The sequence below is a fragment of the Scyliorhinus canicula genome, chromosome 19, assembly GCF_902713615.1.
Source record: "Scyliorhinus canicula chromosome 19, sScyCan1.1, whole genome shotgun sequence".
Taxonomy (NCBI): domain Eukaryota; kingdom Metazoa; phylum Chordata; class Chondrichthyes; order Carcharhiniformes; family Scyliorhinidae; genus Scyliorhinus; species Scyliorhinus canicula.
Window position 1 is genome coordinate 42,353,957 of NC_052164.1, and position 16,362 is coordinate 42,370,318.

At 42.4% G+C, this 16,362-nt stretch overlaps 1 protein-coding gene across 3 annotated transcripts in view; it reads right to left on the reverse strand.

Annotated features, from left to right (window-relative positions):
- Window positions 1-3,227: 3,227 nt before the first annotated feature.
- The window catches only part of map3k14a (mitogen-activated protein kinase kinase kinase 14a), a 57,460-nt gene continuing 44,325 nt past the window's right edge, over window positions 3,228-16,362 (reverse strand). For 2 of the 3 annotated variants that reach the window (XM_038779061.1, XM_038779060.1), the window contains exons 10-16: window positions 15,641-15,804; window positions 13,826-13,985; window positions 11,788-12,282; window positions 10,259-10,365; window positions 9,528-9,678; window positions 8,378-8,478; window positions 3,228-7,740 (exon numbers count right to left, since the gene is read on the reverse strand). In XM_038779061.1, coding sequence (XP_038634989.1) covers window positions 7,576-7,740; window positions 8,378-8,478; window positions 9,528-9,678; window positions 10,259-10,365; window positions 11,788-12,282; window positions 13,826-13,985; window positions 15,641-15,804 — 1,343 coding nt within the window. In that variant the 3' untranslated portion in view covers window positions 3,228-7,575. Of the gene's footprint in view, window positions 7,741-8,377; window positions 8,479-9,074; window positions 9,679-10,258; window positions 10,366-11,787; window positions 12,283-13,825; window positions 13,986-15,640; window positions 15,805-16,362 lie in introns of those variants that run through there. The other variant, XM_038779062.1, reaches the window with a different exon arrangement.

Genomic DNA, 16,362 nt, shown 5'->3' on the forward strand with positions numbered 1-16,362 from the left:
TCTTTGCGGAGTTTGCACATTCTCCCTGTATCGCCGTGACTTTCCTCCGGGTGCTCTGGTTTCCTCCTACAAGTCCCAAACGTCATGCTTGTTAGGAAATTGGACATTCTGAATTCTCCCTCAGTGCGCATGAACAAGCGCCGGAGTGTGGCGACCACAGGATTTTCATAGTAACTTCATGTAAACCTACTTGTGACACTAATAAAGATTATTATGTTAGTTCATGTTCTCAGACTTCTGTATCTCTTGCCCAATGGATGAAGTTGGAAGAGTGAGTGAGTAAGGCAGGTGGGAGGGGTCTTTGATTATGCTGTCCGCTTTCTCAAGGCAGCGGGAGGTGTAGATAGAGTCAATAGACAGGAGGCAGTTTTGCGTGATGGACTGGTCTGTGTTCACAACTCTCTGTAGTTTCTTACAGTCTTGGGTTAAGCAGTTGCCATACCAGACTGTGATGCAGCCAGTTGGATGCTTCTATGGTGCATCTGTAAGAATTGGTGAGAGTCATGCTGAATTTCCTCAGTTTCCTGAGGAAGTGTCGGCGCAGTTGTGCTTTCTTGGTCGGAGCATTGACGTGGGTGGACTAGGACAGATTGTTGGTGATGTGCACACCTAAGAATTTGAAGCTGTCAACCATCTCCACCTCAGCACTATTGATTCAGACAGGGGTGTGTACGATCTATTGCTTCCTGAAGTCAATGATCAGCTATTTAATTTTGCTGAAGTTGAGGGAGAGATTGTTGTCATTACATCACACCACAAGATTCTCTATCTTCCTCCTGTACTCTGACTCATCGGTGTTCGAGATCCGATCCACTACGGTGGTGGCATTCTGGATGGAACAGCTATGAAGTTGCATTCCTCTGCTTGCTGTGTCAGCTTTGAGGAAAGTCATTGGGCATATTTTGCAGCAGTTTAAACGGTTACACTAAAATGATTTCCATGTAATATGTCCTTAACTTAAGTGGCATTACAGCATCCATACATTTCTACAGCAAGCAGATGGTTTTCATTCCAGGATAAAACTGAGATAGCACAACAGATTAATCCTAGTCACCCAGAGTTGGGAACAGGGCAAAGATTGCTCATGCTCATTGTGGGACAGGCAGAAACACACTCAGGCTCAGATATGTAGGGACTTGCATCTAAAAGTACCAACTAAATTTGTAAATTCTTCTTGGGACGTTAGCTACAATAGCAGGGCCACGTTTATTGCCATTTTTAGTTGCCTTGAAAAGGTGCTGAAGGGCACTTTAAGAGTCAACTACACATTGTGGGATTAACGTCATATGCTGGCCAGCACAAATGGTGGGGTGGCAGGTTCTCTTTACTGAGGAGCATTATTGAGCAAGCTTGGTTTTTACAATGATACAGCAGCTGCCATTGACAATTCTCCTGGTACTAATATCTAAATGATCATATTTATTGAGTTTAGCTTCAAAACGTGCTATGATTTAGATTTGAATCTACCACCTTGGGTTACTAGCCTAGCAGCTTGACCATTATACCACCAATAATGGTTGAATACCTCAAGAGGCCATGTACCAGAACAGTCACCAACAAACGTGTGAAGGAGGGTCAGCTCTGAGGAATTGAAGGGTAACAGCTGGACATTTTACCTAAGGATTGCGGCCAGTGAAGGAGATGTCATCCAAAGATGGGACTCCAGTCCTCCTAGACCCATGTACAGTGGAAGAGGTGCAATGGAAGTTGCACTAGGCCCCAGCGCCACCATTACCAGACAACAGGAGCAACATGAGGTGCAGGGCATAGCGGTACAGTGCTGTTAGCCTATCCTCTATCCAATAATAATAATAATCACTTATTGTCACAAGTAGGCTTCAATGAAGTTACTGTGAAAAGCCCCTAGTCGCCACATTCCGGCGCCTGTTCGGGGAGGCTGGAACGGGGATTGAACCTGCGCTGCTGGTCTTGTTCTGCATTGCAAGCCAGCTGTCTTAGCCCACTGTGCTAAACCAGCCACTAATATAATATATATTATATATAATATAATCCATGCTAATATATCACCCCAACTCTTATCTTCTGCAGTAACCTTTTATGTGGCACCTTCTCAATTGCCTTTTGGAAATCCAAATACACATCTACTGGTTCCCCTTTGTCCACATGGCTTGTTACATCCTCAAAGAACTCTCATAAATTTGACAAACACAATTTCTTTTCACAAAACGTAATGCACTCTGCCTGATTGTATTACGATCTTCTAAATGTCGTGCCACTACTTCCTGAATAATGGATTCCAGTATTTTCCCTAAAGACAGATGTTAGACTAAAATACTTACAATTTCCTGCTTTCTTTCTCCCTTCTTTAGAGATGCAACATTTTCAGTTTTCCAATCTGCTGGGACCTTGCGGAATCTGGAGAATTTTGGAAGATTTTGTGTCCACTAGCTCTGCCGCTACTCCTCTTAAGATATTAGGATGTTTGGGGAGTTAAATAAATAAAAATAAAATAAAATCGCTTATTATCACGAGTAGGCTTCAATGAAGTTACTGTGAAAAGTCCCTAGTCGCCACATTCCGGCGCCTGTCCGGGGAGGCTGGTACGGGAATCGAACTGTGCTGCTGGCCTGCTTGGTCTGCTTTAAAAGCCAGCGATTTAGCTGAGTGAGCTAAACCAGCCCTTGGTTGATGGCGTAATGGCAATGTCACTGGATTAGTAGTCCAGACGCCCAGGCTAATAATGCTCTAATGACATGTATTAAAATCCAAACATGGTAACCGGTGGAATTTTAACTTCAAGCTAGTCTTATAAAACTATGGCCGGGATTTACCCATCACCCCGCAGTATGCTTTTCAGCGGCAGAGGAGGTCCACAAGCAGGACAGCATTTCCCAGTGACAGCATCCCTCATCACCAGGAAACCCATGTGCCAGCGTAGGACCGGATTTCCCCGCCCACGTGAACAGCCGGCAAATCCCGCCCCAAATGTTCTTTTGGGAAGGAAATCTGCCCTCCTTACCTGGTCTGGCCAACATGTGCCTCCAGACCCACAGCAAAGTGTTTTGACACTTAATTCAAGGGAAGTTTGGGATGGGCAACAAATGCTGGCCTTGCCAATGATGTCCATGTTCCATGAAAGAATAAAGAAAAAGAAAGTCACGGTTCAGAGCATTTGTTAGCCTTTAGTCCCATAAGTTTTCCCAGTACTTTCTCCAATTCCTCTCATCAACAGTCATATGAGGAATGAACACAAAAACAAACAAAAGTACAGCTTCAGAAATGCTTTATTATTTTTCTTGGGGTAGGGTTCAATGTTATTGAAAATTAGTTGAAAAAATATCATTTGCTTAGGCAAATGAAATAAGCTGTTCACAGATTTCTATTCGATAAAAGTACAAATCGCTTAAGCTATTGTAGCAACAATCCTAAAATAAAGGTTACATTCACCTGTCAGTAGCAGAATGATTGTAAGACACATTCAATAAAACATAGAGAAGGACACAGGACTTGAAATGTGCCACCAGCACTAGCGTGCACAACCAGATTATAGAGTCTAGAGCATCATCACCAGCATTTTATTAAAAGATAAGAAATGGAATCAGAATCTCTCAAGCTATCTTTCTAATCCAGAAATTTAAAAGGTCCAACGAAGCAAACTGTCCTTCCAAATACACTTTGCAAAGTAAGTCTTTTAAGTTGTATGCCAACAAGCAAAAGTATTGATGATTAAGGTTTGTCATCAGCAGTGGGAGCAACAGTAAGTGATGAACTTTGAACATTACGTATTAAAAGTATTTTAGCTAAACACTGGCTAGAACTTTCCGGCCATCCATGGGTTTCGCAAGGTGAGGGGCGCATTCAACAGGAAACACCATTGGCAACAGCGGGACCAGAAGTTGCCGCACCGGCCAATGTCAGTCCGCCGTGGCGAAACACATGGCAGATTGCGTGGAAAATCCCGCCCATTATCTTTTTCCGTAGCATATTTTAGAACCGCCACACAGGTCATTCGGCCCATTGTGCCAATGCTGGCGTGTCGAAGAAGCTGTCTAATTAACCCCACTCCCCTGTCCTTCCTTCATAATCTTTATTCATTACGTTTTTACTCAATTCCCTTTCGAAAAAGTTATTGGCTGGGATTTTCCGGCCACTCTTGCCAGTGGGATCGACCTATCAGGCTGAAGTCAATGGAGATTTTAAATGGCTCGTCACATCCGTCATGAGGAAACTCACTGTGATGAGACAGGATAAACCTCGCCCATTGAATCTACTTCCAACACCCTTTTGGGCAATGTATACCAGAGCATAAAACCCGTTTTGTAAAGAAAGATATTAAAACGCTGAAAAATATTGAAAACAAAATATCTTTGACTATCTTAAGCTGTGTATTAATTGCTGGTAAAGTCAGTAAAGGTTCATTATGAACTCAAAAAGTTTGAATTCTCCTTTATCGTATGTTACTCTTATCCCACCCTATCAGGTCACAATAGACCATTTCAATTTAAACCTAAAGGCAATCCATTGCCACATATCAAGCCAATCCCTATGAATCCAACTAATGCACACCACAGAAAGTGGGGCTGTCAGATGTGGAGTGTGACTTCAACATTGGTATCCTGCCGGCCATTTTTAAAAGGGCTGTGGAGTCTGCGCGCTCCACAAAATATGCGACCATCAGTTTAAGTTTCCTTAAGCTTCTTCAGGACAGCAAGGCCCCTGTTTCAGATTAATAGCTATATTAATATTATAACATTAAAGTGATATTTTCCATTCAAGAAATACAATTTTAAAAAATATATTTATATAATATATCTATATTTAAAAATATTATAGGAAAAAAATGTCTCATATGTCCGATTGACAGCTCAAATGCAGTTGAGGGAAAGAGTACTATTTTTTTCCACTGCTAATGGAATATATGGTAGTTTGTGATGATGAGAACACTGTCTACCTGCACTTTAATTGTGGGCCACCAGTTTTGTTTGAGGCATACACATAGGCCATCACCACTGTTCAAATCTGCTGAAGACGTTCCATTCAATGGCTCCACAAACTATACGTTCTCATTTTAAACAGAAAGTGCCAATGCCTCAATTTCACTACAACCCAAAGACTTATCCCAGACCTGTAAGGTCACCCCAAAACTTATACATTGCCCTCTCACATATGGCAGACAAAGGCACCCAAGAATATTCAGCTGTCTCGCAGAATGAAGGTGGCTGGCTGACTAGTAAAACTGGAGATGTTCTTTCAAGTCCCGATGCCCAGCCCTGGTGCAATTTCACAATTCCACTTTGTAAAATGAAGCAAGTGATGCAAACGTTACACACAAATCTCAGGATTAACACAAATGTCAGGAAATAGAAAACATCCTGCAGTGTCTCCACACAGATCACGGTGAACTCATAATAATATTTTATCCTATATTAACTTGCAGAAGTATATCACAGCATTTATTTCTTATTAAATATATCCAGATCAATCTGAGGATAACTAAAATGAATTTGGGCAAATCACTTCAGAACTTCCCAGCAACGAAAATCACTTTAAAACTGACCAGTAACAAAGAGCTGATCATATTCACGTTGCTGGACATGTATAGGAAAGATCTTTTGTGATTCTCCTCCAATTTACCAAAGCTCCACTTTAGTCCTCTGTGATCCATTGTCTTGAATCTAGAATACATCAGTTCTTTCACAGAACTCAAATAAACACAACAATGTTGCCTGTTAGTTAATTCTCCCCCAAGGAGAGACCTTTTAGTTTCTCCTTCCCTCTTCCCATTCCACGGCTGCTTCTCGTTTCCTAAAGCTCTGCCTCTTGGAAGGGCAGGTGGTCAGGATGCAGATCTCCATGACATCGTCACCACCTTGTACCACAGTTGACGCAAAGTAAAGTTTTTTTAAATGGGGAAAGAGTGCATCACCATGACCCCACACGAGGTGGACTATCTCACCCCTTGCCACATTTGACGGGATGACAGACACCGCGTGGTGGCCAACAGTTTTGCTCTTCAGCCTCCACGGCCTGTACTATCTGGTACATCCCTGCTGAACACTGCGTTGTGAACAGCTTAAGCAGTGTCAACCGGAGGGGGAGAAAATAAATGTCAACAGGCAACCAAACCATTATCTGTCATAGTTGATGGCAGTATCAGTGGCAAACAAAAAGTTAACAAACATAGAGCCAATATTCTCAGCTTATCTCAAAAGTCCAGTGTAATATCGCCTTCTATCTGCTTATATTTTTGAATCAACTGAAGTTGATTCTGTTTCTCTGTGATAACAAAGGAGACACTAAATGAAAGAAGCATTGTCTTGCGTTACATTCAAAACCTACAACACAATACTAAAACATAACTGGAAGTTATTAAAAAATATATTATTGAAGCAGCAACAGAAAAAAAGCATTGGCTCAGATCTCCTCTGGAACTCATTTGCACAAACTGATTATAGGGGTGATAATGGCTTCAAAAGGCCATGTGCCTGGTGCATTGGTTGGTCTTGAAGTAACTGAATGATGAAATCTAAACCAAAGGTGACTGATGCCAAGTATCACACAAGCGCAACTGTGCAGTCTGGTTTCTGAAGGTTAGTTCTCCATTTGCTTTGTGAAAGGATTTCACCATTGTACCTGACCCTTATATTATACATTGTTGTTTCATGTTTGTGTGTTTGTTGTGGCCAGCTATAGATGTGAAGAGGCTCTGAAATAACTGTTTAATGCCACTTATTTTTACTTGCAAATCCTGGGCTTGGATTTCCATGGATTATCACAAAATAATAGGAGTAGATTTCCAGGAATCCTGGAGAAATTACATGAACGTTCTATGAAGCTTTTTCAGTATTTCTGTTGTCACCAATAGATGAAGGGAGAATCTTACAACAGAAGAGGTGGCAATTTGGGCCATCGTCTTGTTTACCAATTAGTCTCACAGCTGCGCAAATCTTCTTCTCTTCAAGAATTCATCCAATTCCTCTTCAAAAGTCACTACTGAATCTCCTTTCAGTGGTCTTTTAGGAAGAAAGGACATTCCAGGTTATGACTTGCTAAAATAATTCTCCCGATCTCCACTTTGTTTCGTCTGCCAGTTACCTTAAAGATCTATTTCTTGGTTACCAGCTCTCCATAATCACTCTATCATAGCTTTGTGTAGGAGAACTCTCCGCAGAAATTCAACCCCAAAGCGCTCAGCGGAATATGGTAATTTGTCTGGCAATAGCAGGCATGGGAGAGATTCCAATTAAGTTATTTAGTTTGCAATATTCAACAGTGTTGGCATCATGAAACAGGGAGGTGCTGTACTTGCAAACAATTAAAATGGTCTGAGTTGCTTAATAATTTTACCGTTTCTTGATAATTAGAAGTTATATTCTTGCAAATTTTAATTAACTAATAATCTAAATTTACGCACTGCAATTGACACAACATATTGGGAATTTTGCACTTAAAAATAACCAGATAAGTCAACTTAACAACAAGTTTGAACTACGAAAGTGGACCGGAGTTGTGGTTTGATCAATGTGATTTTGGTTATCCAAATGGGTTGAGAAAATCTGAGCCTGAAATGAAAGGTTGAATCCCAGCATACAGAAGAGAGGCACAGAAAATAGTTTAGTATTTGAAATTAAGGTTTCCATCCTTAACCCTCCAGGTCCACGAATTGCTGTAGTTGGAAGCTCGCGTGCACCTCAGGTCAATTCCAGACTCTGGGATTTCAAAGTCAGGAGAAATAGGATGTCCATTTTGTTTCACCAGAGAGAAACTAGGCATCTGTATCTGCGAATAAAGAATGAGTCAGACATTAGTGCTTGCAATCTGCAATCCAGAGACTTTCAGATCTTAGAAATTAAATAGCTCACTCCTTTTCCTATGTGCATAAGACTTAAAATGACAGCTTGGTAAAATTATTTAAACGTCTAAACAGGAAATAAAATCCAGATTTTTAGAATTAAGTCCTATATACTTCGGATAAGGAGTAAGCTATTTCGTCCCTTTAGTCCGTTACACCACCATTCAGTGAAATTAGGGCTGATATGCAAAATAACATCGACCTGCATTTTTTCCTATATGCATTAATAAATTTGGTTAACAAAAATTTATCACTCTCAGTTTCAAAACTGATGATTATTTTTGCATCAACTGTCATTTGAGTCTGAAACCTCTACCAGCCATATATAAATAGGTTTCCTAATTTCATTTCTCAAAGATCTAGCTTGAATGTTTAGGCTAGACTGAAGACTCCCAACCAGCAGAAATAGTTCCTCGCAATCTATCTTCATGAGCTCCCCCTCCCAATTTGAAAACTTTAATGCAGTCAGCCATTATCCATCTAAATTCCAGGGAACACCAACGATTCAGTTATAGGCAGTGTAAGCAGTGTGCACTCTGCTTTCAGAAAATAAAGAACACTTACCAGATTGCTGATCCCTGTAGCCACCTGGCCAACCGTAGCCCTTCGCACATCATGTACAATCAAACAATCGCCACTGAATGTGTGAATTCGAGCTTCAACCCCTAAAATAGAAATACGTTGCATTTAGTCACAAAGAACACTGGAACTCCGGGTATGATGTACCTGCCGCGTTTCACCCGAATGTGGTATGTATCAGCTGGCAGTGCCACCTGGGTGCCAGCCTGGAACTTCCCAGGTGGCACTGCCAGGGTGCCAGGCTGGCATTTTTCCCATGCGGGGATCAGACCTGGGGGTACCCTACCCATGTGAGATGGAATGTCCGATCTCTTCCTACACTGAGGCGTTCCAGCGAGTGGAACAAAGTTCCAATCGATAGCATGGTGTTTCCTGGCGCTGCAAACGCCGGTCAATACCCAGCTAAACGTGCTAGTCACGGGACCCTATTACAATTTGGTGAGATGGCACCCTCTATTTCTGGTGTCTTAACAAACTATAATCAAGTCGAGAGCGAGCTTGCAAGAATCATTTCAAACAATGTCAGTAATGTTATCAGAGTTTAGTTTGCTGATTGATCGAGAATATTCAATTGTTCTGTATATTAATATCCAATGTAAGTGAGTGTATGGATTTTGGACAAAGTCAAGGTTATTCCAAATATTTATCACTAGACAATTTACTGAGAATACTTTTAAATTATTTTCACTCATTTAAATCTCTTTTTTTTATTCTATTGGCCTGACTTATTATGACATCCTGGGTTCACCTATCTATTTTATTTCATACTTTATGGAGGCGAAATTGGTTTGAGAAATAGTGTAAACTGTGATAGCACGCCAGCTACCATTTTTCATTTCAACAATTATTTTTTCAATTGCAGCCAAGAGTAGAGAAAATCAGACCAGATGTAAAAGAGCTGGCTGGTTTGCGATTCACTATTTTGCACTTCTGCCCAAGACTAATTTAACCTCCTGTGTCTTGATGAGGTCGTCTCAACTTTGCTTCCCTCAAGGTTCAGATAATAGTGATCAGCTCACAATTTACATCATCCAAACATTAATTCAAGTTACAGCTTGACAATACTGTGGTAGCCCCTGCCCCCTATTGTTGACACTGTTTTCAATTGGGAGTTCTTACTGAGCATTTATTTTACCATTGAAGAGGCTTGGCATGTCCAGTTGGTGATCCAGTCGCTGATTAAGGCTACAGCTGGCACTAAGTCCATCAGTCTGACTGCTCCATGACATTGAATGAATTCCAGAACTGTAGTTACCACTCAGGCTGGGCATTCCTTTCTGGGAATCCTGGAAAAAGACAGTACATTCCACGTTAAATGTCAGATGCAGCACTGTGATTTGTTGGTGTGAAAAAACTCTGTAAATTAGAAGTTAACAAAAACCTCTTTGTTGTGGGCCGCCCAGCCAACTATTAGTTGTCTTGGTAGATAGTTATTGGAGAAAAAAAATCCTTTAGTATCAACCTTTCAAAAGCTCTCCTCCTGCACTGAAATAAGCCACAGAGGGCTGGAATTGGAGACTGCAACACTTAGGAATTGCTTAACGGAGAAGAAGTGTCGGGCATGTAGACTGGTGAGATTTTGTAGGTAGCACCTTCCAATGTTACATACATGACTGCCCTATAGGAAACTGGTGGGCTTGGATTGGCTGTCTGTTTTACTTTATATTGGGCGGCCAATCTGCTCCAATCAATTTCCCACTGGGCAGATTGGGTGAAAATTTCTCCCTGATCTTGACATCTTCCTGTGTAACATCATGCGAGAAGAATCATTTAAAAAATATTACACTGATTTACATATCGTTTCCAGTTCTCTGGCTTGTTGTTCTTGCCAAAAATTTTAGCAACATAGCAATGGCCCAGTCATACCTTGTCATAGTCTTCCATTATACTGTATGCATCACTGCTTAACACATCTAAAATGTGGTCCTCCAATTTTTCTGGGAACACTTGAGATAAGTTGTAGAGTAGAAATTCTGAAATGTGAAATTAAACACGATTGTGAGAAAAAATATAGTCAAGACACAAAATCTCTTTCAACTGCAAGCCACATTCAGGCTAAATAGATCACAGCAAGTGACAAAATCAACACTGGATAATGATTGCTTCCAAATAAGAAAATATTGATATAAAATAGAATACTTGCAATTAAGCAACAATTCTAGGGTCTCCTATACTCTTAACTCATTAAAGCAAAAGACTTGCATTTATATAGGGTGCGATTTAATGGCCTCATCATGTCCGACTTGAAGCTAAGACAGTTGGTAGGATTTCGCAAACCCAGACCAGATGGTGGGGGGTGAATGTAATGTGACATGAAACCAAGGTCCCGGTTGAGGCCGTATTCATGTGTGCGGAACTTGGCTATAAGTTTCTGCTCGGTGATTCTGAGTTGTCGTGCGTCCTGAAGGCCGCCTTGGAGAACGCTTACTCGGAGATCAGAGGCTGAATACCCTTGACTGCTGAAGCGTTCCCTGACTGGAAGGGAACATTCCTGCCTGGTGATTGTCGCGTGATGTCCGTTCATCTGTTGTCGCAGCGTGAGACAATTCCCTGGCTTGAGACAATTCACACCTCTTTAACGTGGGGTTACCTCTCTCTCTGGATCTGAAAGACTTAATTACCTGCAAATGCTCGCATTCAAAGCATTGTCTTGCATCTTTGACTTTGTCTATATATATGTTTCTGGACAATACCTCTTCATTCACCTGAGGAAGGAGCAGTGCTCCGAAAGCTAGTGTTTGAAACAAACCTGTTGGACTTTAACCTGGTTTTGTAAGACTTCTTACTGTGCTCACCCCAGTCCAATGCCGGCATCTCCACATCACATCGTTCACCAAAGCATTTGATGCCAATCAAATACTTATGAAGAAGTGTAGTTACTGTTGTTCTCAGGCCGTTTTCCTCCAAGCTGGCAGGTGACAAACCCACAGGTTTTTCTGCCAGTGGTACTCTGTAACTTGGCACTAGGCAGTGAACTGCAAGTTTCCTGATGCTGCTGCTCAAAGTTTCTAGGCTTTGTTCTGCATCTTTTCTGGCGACTAAGGTGAGGAACTGAACTTGAAGGGAAACATGAATGGAGACCAGAGGCCCCACTTCCTGGGCAGCACCAGTGAAACAGTTTGGCGAGCAAGCCAGGTGACAGTACCCACAGTTTTATTACTGTGGGTACTGTCCACCAGGATTTAACCTCCTTATGAAGAAATCTGACAGAAATATTCCAAAGGGAGTTTTACTCATACTGTACACTTAAAAGTTACAGACCTTGTGCCATACAACGGAAAACGTCAAAAGAATTTACCATTTTAGTCAGTCCATAAACATTTCAATACTTGGGGATCTCGAGAAAAGAAACATTGTCTTGTCATTATTTCAGAAGGCAGAAAGCAGTACGTTACCTTTCTGCAGTTTCCCATATTCCTCCAAAAGTTTCTTGTCTGTCTCACTGTTTTGGAGTGTAGGCAATGATAATAGTGGTGAAGGAGTGGATAGATCTTCCACATTACTCAAAGGCTCGGCCACTTCTTCAGGGAATTGAATCTCCTCATCTTGCAGAAGCAGTCGGCTAAAGTTACAGGCCAGCCTAATGAGGGTTTTTGAGCGCGGCCTTCTGCAGCAGGCTTGTGAAGAACTTTTATTGGTCAACGTTTCCACTGGGCCCATTTTATCCATGTTGAGTTGACCTCCCTTCAGGTAATGAAACTTGTGCTTGGCTGAGTCCATGGCAGCTGGCACTGGCTCCGATCCAGGAGAAGGCTGGCCTTTCGTGGTGCAGTGTCCAGCATTCTGATCCGTCGACAGAGGGGTCACTGGACCATTGCTGTTGTCATCATCTGACTTAGCAGCACAAGTCATTTTCTGAACATGATTAGGCTGAGAACCAATCATAGCTCCTGCAATAAACAGGAGGAAAATTGAATACCAAAGTTTGCAAAACGAGCATATATTACACACTTGCAATCCCAGTCCCCCTGCCTTAACTAGGACACTACACATTCCACACGCTTTAGATTAACCCCGTTGATCCCACCATTTTATGGATGCGACAATGAAAAGGGCATCTCTCCATATGACCAGGTGACATATGAAAGTTTCATGGACTGAATCACCATTAGATTTCCCTCTCTTTCGAGGGGAATGTGTTTCACCTTCAATAACTATCCTTAAATGGTGTGGGTCTGGATTAGGGGAAAAAACTCAAAGTCTGCATGTGACGGTGGCTAATCAATATCCATAAATCCAAGCTTTGATGCTGCATAGTTTAATTGAACAAAGTGACAGGAAGTTTCAATGAAAGTATTTCACAGATAGGTTTACTGAAACTCCTTCATTTAAACTCCTTCATTTAAAATACATATGTAATTGGGAGAACATTAGCTGTGGGCTTCCTATTTGTACTGCAAAAAAAATCCTTCTTTGAGTTATCTGACTGATGAATTTCATCTGTTCACTGGCCACCAGAAGACTCCAATGATGCTTTCTTCAACTGGTGAGGAGATGGAAGATGCTTACAAAAATAGTGCTTGCCATTCGCATTATTGCAGCCTGCAGGATGGAGATTAATTATTGCACCACTGAGGCAAAGTGAGCCTTACAGTGCCCTCACTTTAAAGGGGGAAATATTTATCAATAACAGTGGAGGGGCACAGTTCTAATATAAAAGGTGCTAATTTAGGATAGAGTTGAGGGGAAACGTCTTCTCTCTGCGAGTTAGTCGTTGGAAATCGCTTCCACAGAGAGCTCTTGAGGCCAGGTCATTGTATGCATTCAAGGCTGGGGGAAACTGATTTTCAAGCTATGGAGGGAGTCACGGGTTACAGGTGGCAGGCAGGAAAGTGGAGTTATGACCTAATTGAAATCAATCGCGATCTTGTTGAATGGTGGAACAGGCTCAATGAGCCAAATGGCCTATTCTTATGATTCTCATGAAATGTCTCGTATTTTTGAATTCTTATCATGGTGACAGAGATTAGTGTTTGAGTATGAGGCAGAGGTGAAACTCCCTCTGCACTTCATTAACAATTAATGTACCTCATTTTCAGCCTCAGATTAACTTTTCTTACGGCATCCGTGCCACAGTCTCATATTTCACACCTACGGTTTTTATTATTACTGCAAGTGAGCTTGCCAAATCAGAGCCTATTTGTAGGCAGGCCAGAGCTGCAGACTTGAGTTAATGAGGAACTCAGTTGAGATGTTTCATGCTCACTCGCTTCGGAAATGTACTGACAGCAAGAAGCAGATATTTTCGTCCCATTAGACCGGACCAAGCTCAAACCCAGGTGACCGTGGACACACAAATGCTAGGAGAGTGCTGTGCATTTTGGCAACAATTGAGGAACTGGCAGTTTTCTTTGCCTTCACCACGCAATATTTTGGACATAAGCATATTTAGTTGTAATAAAGGATGCATTCAATAAGCCTCACTCTACTTACGTTGTCGCAGTATAGCTAATGCTCTGTTCACCTCTGCACGAAGTTCAGATACAGTAGCTCTGTATTTTGGATCTTTGACCAAACCAGCCCTGATCACATTAGCTGTGTGTGGACTGCATGTGGGCGGGATCTCATCCACTGGTGGATCTTGTGTCACAATCTGTTGGGAGAGAGGCCAGGACGTCAATGGCAATGTATAATCACACTATTACCTGTGAAGCAATGGCCTCAAATGCAATTATTTAATTACAGTGAACAAAATTATTTAAAGTGACAAAAGTTAGGTTCCTCAGAGGATGACCAAATCTCGGAAGATCTATTACAAACAAACATGCGAACTAGGGCAGGAGTAATCCATTCAGCCCTTCAACCCATTTATTCCCCCGTGACCCTTCACCCCTATTGTCGCTCGACGTTTTATTTTTAATAAACAATTTTATTGAGGTATTTTTTTGGTATTATAACAACAACACAATAAACAACGTACATGAATCTATAAACATAGTGCAAAAGTTGTCAGCCTCCCTTCCAGGTCCCACCTTCATTAACCCCCCTACTCTAAGATAAACTAACCCTGCCCCCCCCCCCCCCCCCCCCCCATTCTGCTGACAATTAATTTTCCGCAAAGAAGTCGACGAACGGTTGCCACCTCAGGGCGAACCCGAACAGTGGCCCTCTCAAGGCAAACTTAATTTTCTCCAAACAGTGAAAGCTAGCCACGTCCAATAGCCAGGTCTCCGACTTTGGGGACTTTGAGTCCCTCCAAGCTAATAGTATCCGTCTCCGGGCTACCAGGGAACCAAAGTCCAGAACGTCTGCCTCTTTCTCCTCCTGGATTCCCGTGTCTTCCAACACCCCAAAAATCGGCACCTCTGGACTCAGCGCCACACTTGTTTTTAACACCGTGGACATGACATCTGCAAACCCCTGCCAAAATCCCCTAAACTTCAGACATGCCCAGACCATGTGGACATGGTTCGCTGGTCCTCCCGCACATTTTGCACACCTGTCTTCCGCCCCAAAGAATCTGCTCACCCGGGCCACTGTCATGTGAGCCCGGTGAACGACCTCAAATTGTATCAGGCTGAGCCTGGCACATGTTGCGGACGCGTTGACTCCACTCAACGCGCCCGCCCATAGACCATCCTCTCTCTCTCCTCCCAGCTCCTCCTCCCACTTGCACTTCAGCTCCTCGGTCTGCGTCTCCTCTGACCCCATAAGTTCCTTGTAAATGTCCAAGACGCTCCTTCTCCTACCCACCCTCGGGAAACTACCGTCCTGAATCCCCATTAGTGGTAGGAGCGGGAAGGTTGACACTTGTTTATGTAGCAAGTCATGCACCTACAGATACCTGAATTTGTTTCCCCTCGCCAACCCAAACTTCTCCTCCAATGCCATCATACTCGGAAAGCTCCCCTTCATAAACATTATCCCCCAAATTCTCAATCCCTGCTCCGCTCGATGTTTTATTGTTCAGACTATTGTTTGATGGGATAAGAAACACCCACATGGTGTGAATCTCTGTTTCCATCTATCCATGGCATTAATAAAGTTTCAACTTTGGGAGTTTGGTGGTCCTGCATGATCTTTCATCTGACTGCTGTCGTACAATGAATAATGGCTCAGTCAGAGTTGGATTTTAGTCAGTCTTGTGTTGAAAGAAAAATGGCTCTTCTCTTAGCATTTCTCCACAAAAGTCTGGGGGGGTCAACCCTTTTCGCAGATCGAACTTTCATGAAGGCCATGCACAGATGCCCGATCAATGTGAAGTTACTGAAAAGGTAGAACGTTACTACTGCACACTTTTGAACTCACCTTAAGGAGCAGCTGATTCATCGGTATATTTTTCCAGGGATGGCGGCCAGTTAACATGTGCAGCATCATACAAGCAACACTCCAGCTATCTGCACTCACACCAAATTCTGTGCCTGCAATGACCTCTGGAGCCATGTGCGTCACTGTACCCAGGCATTTACTGCCTAGAAAGGGGGAGGGGGAAATAAAACACATTTTATTTGATAACAATTGCATTGGAAACATGCTGGATAAACATAAAAGTGGGCAGTGCCCCAGTCAGTACAGAAGGAAATATTGGTTGCCTACCTCACCCAGAATAAAATAGATATAATTCCAACTGACTTAATCAAGTTCTTTGCTGATAGGGGTACATGGCTGCTTTAAGCTAAGCCTTGGTCAGAACCTTCGCTAAACAGAATCTACCTAAAGGTGCAGTATGAGTTTCGGAAGAAGTGCACCTCTAACAATAACCCCTCCACATAATGCAGCCATGTTATTCATAAACCAACACTGGCACCCTTTGCAGAACCATTTCCCCTGAAGCTTGCCTCTCCAAAGACATTCTGCTCCAGGCTGTCCCATCTCCAGCCCACCAGCTACAATCATTTAACAAATGAGCACATGGTTACCAAGTCTGTAGCTCACGAGAAAATGCTAAAGACCGAGTTTGACCCCAACCTGACCCCATCTTCCTCCAGTTTCTCTCCTATAACCCCCCATGTCTTTTCTGAGCTAGGTTT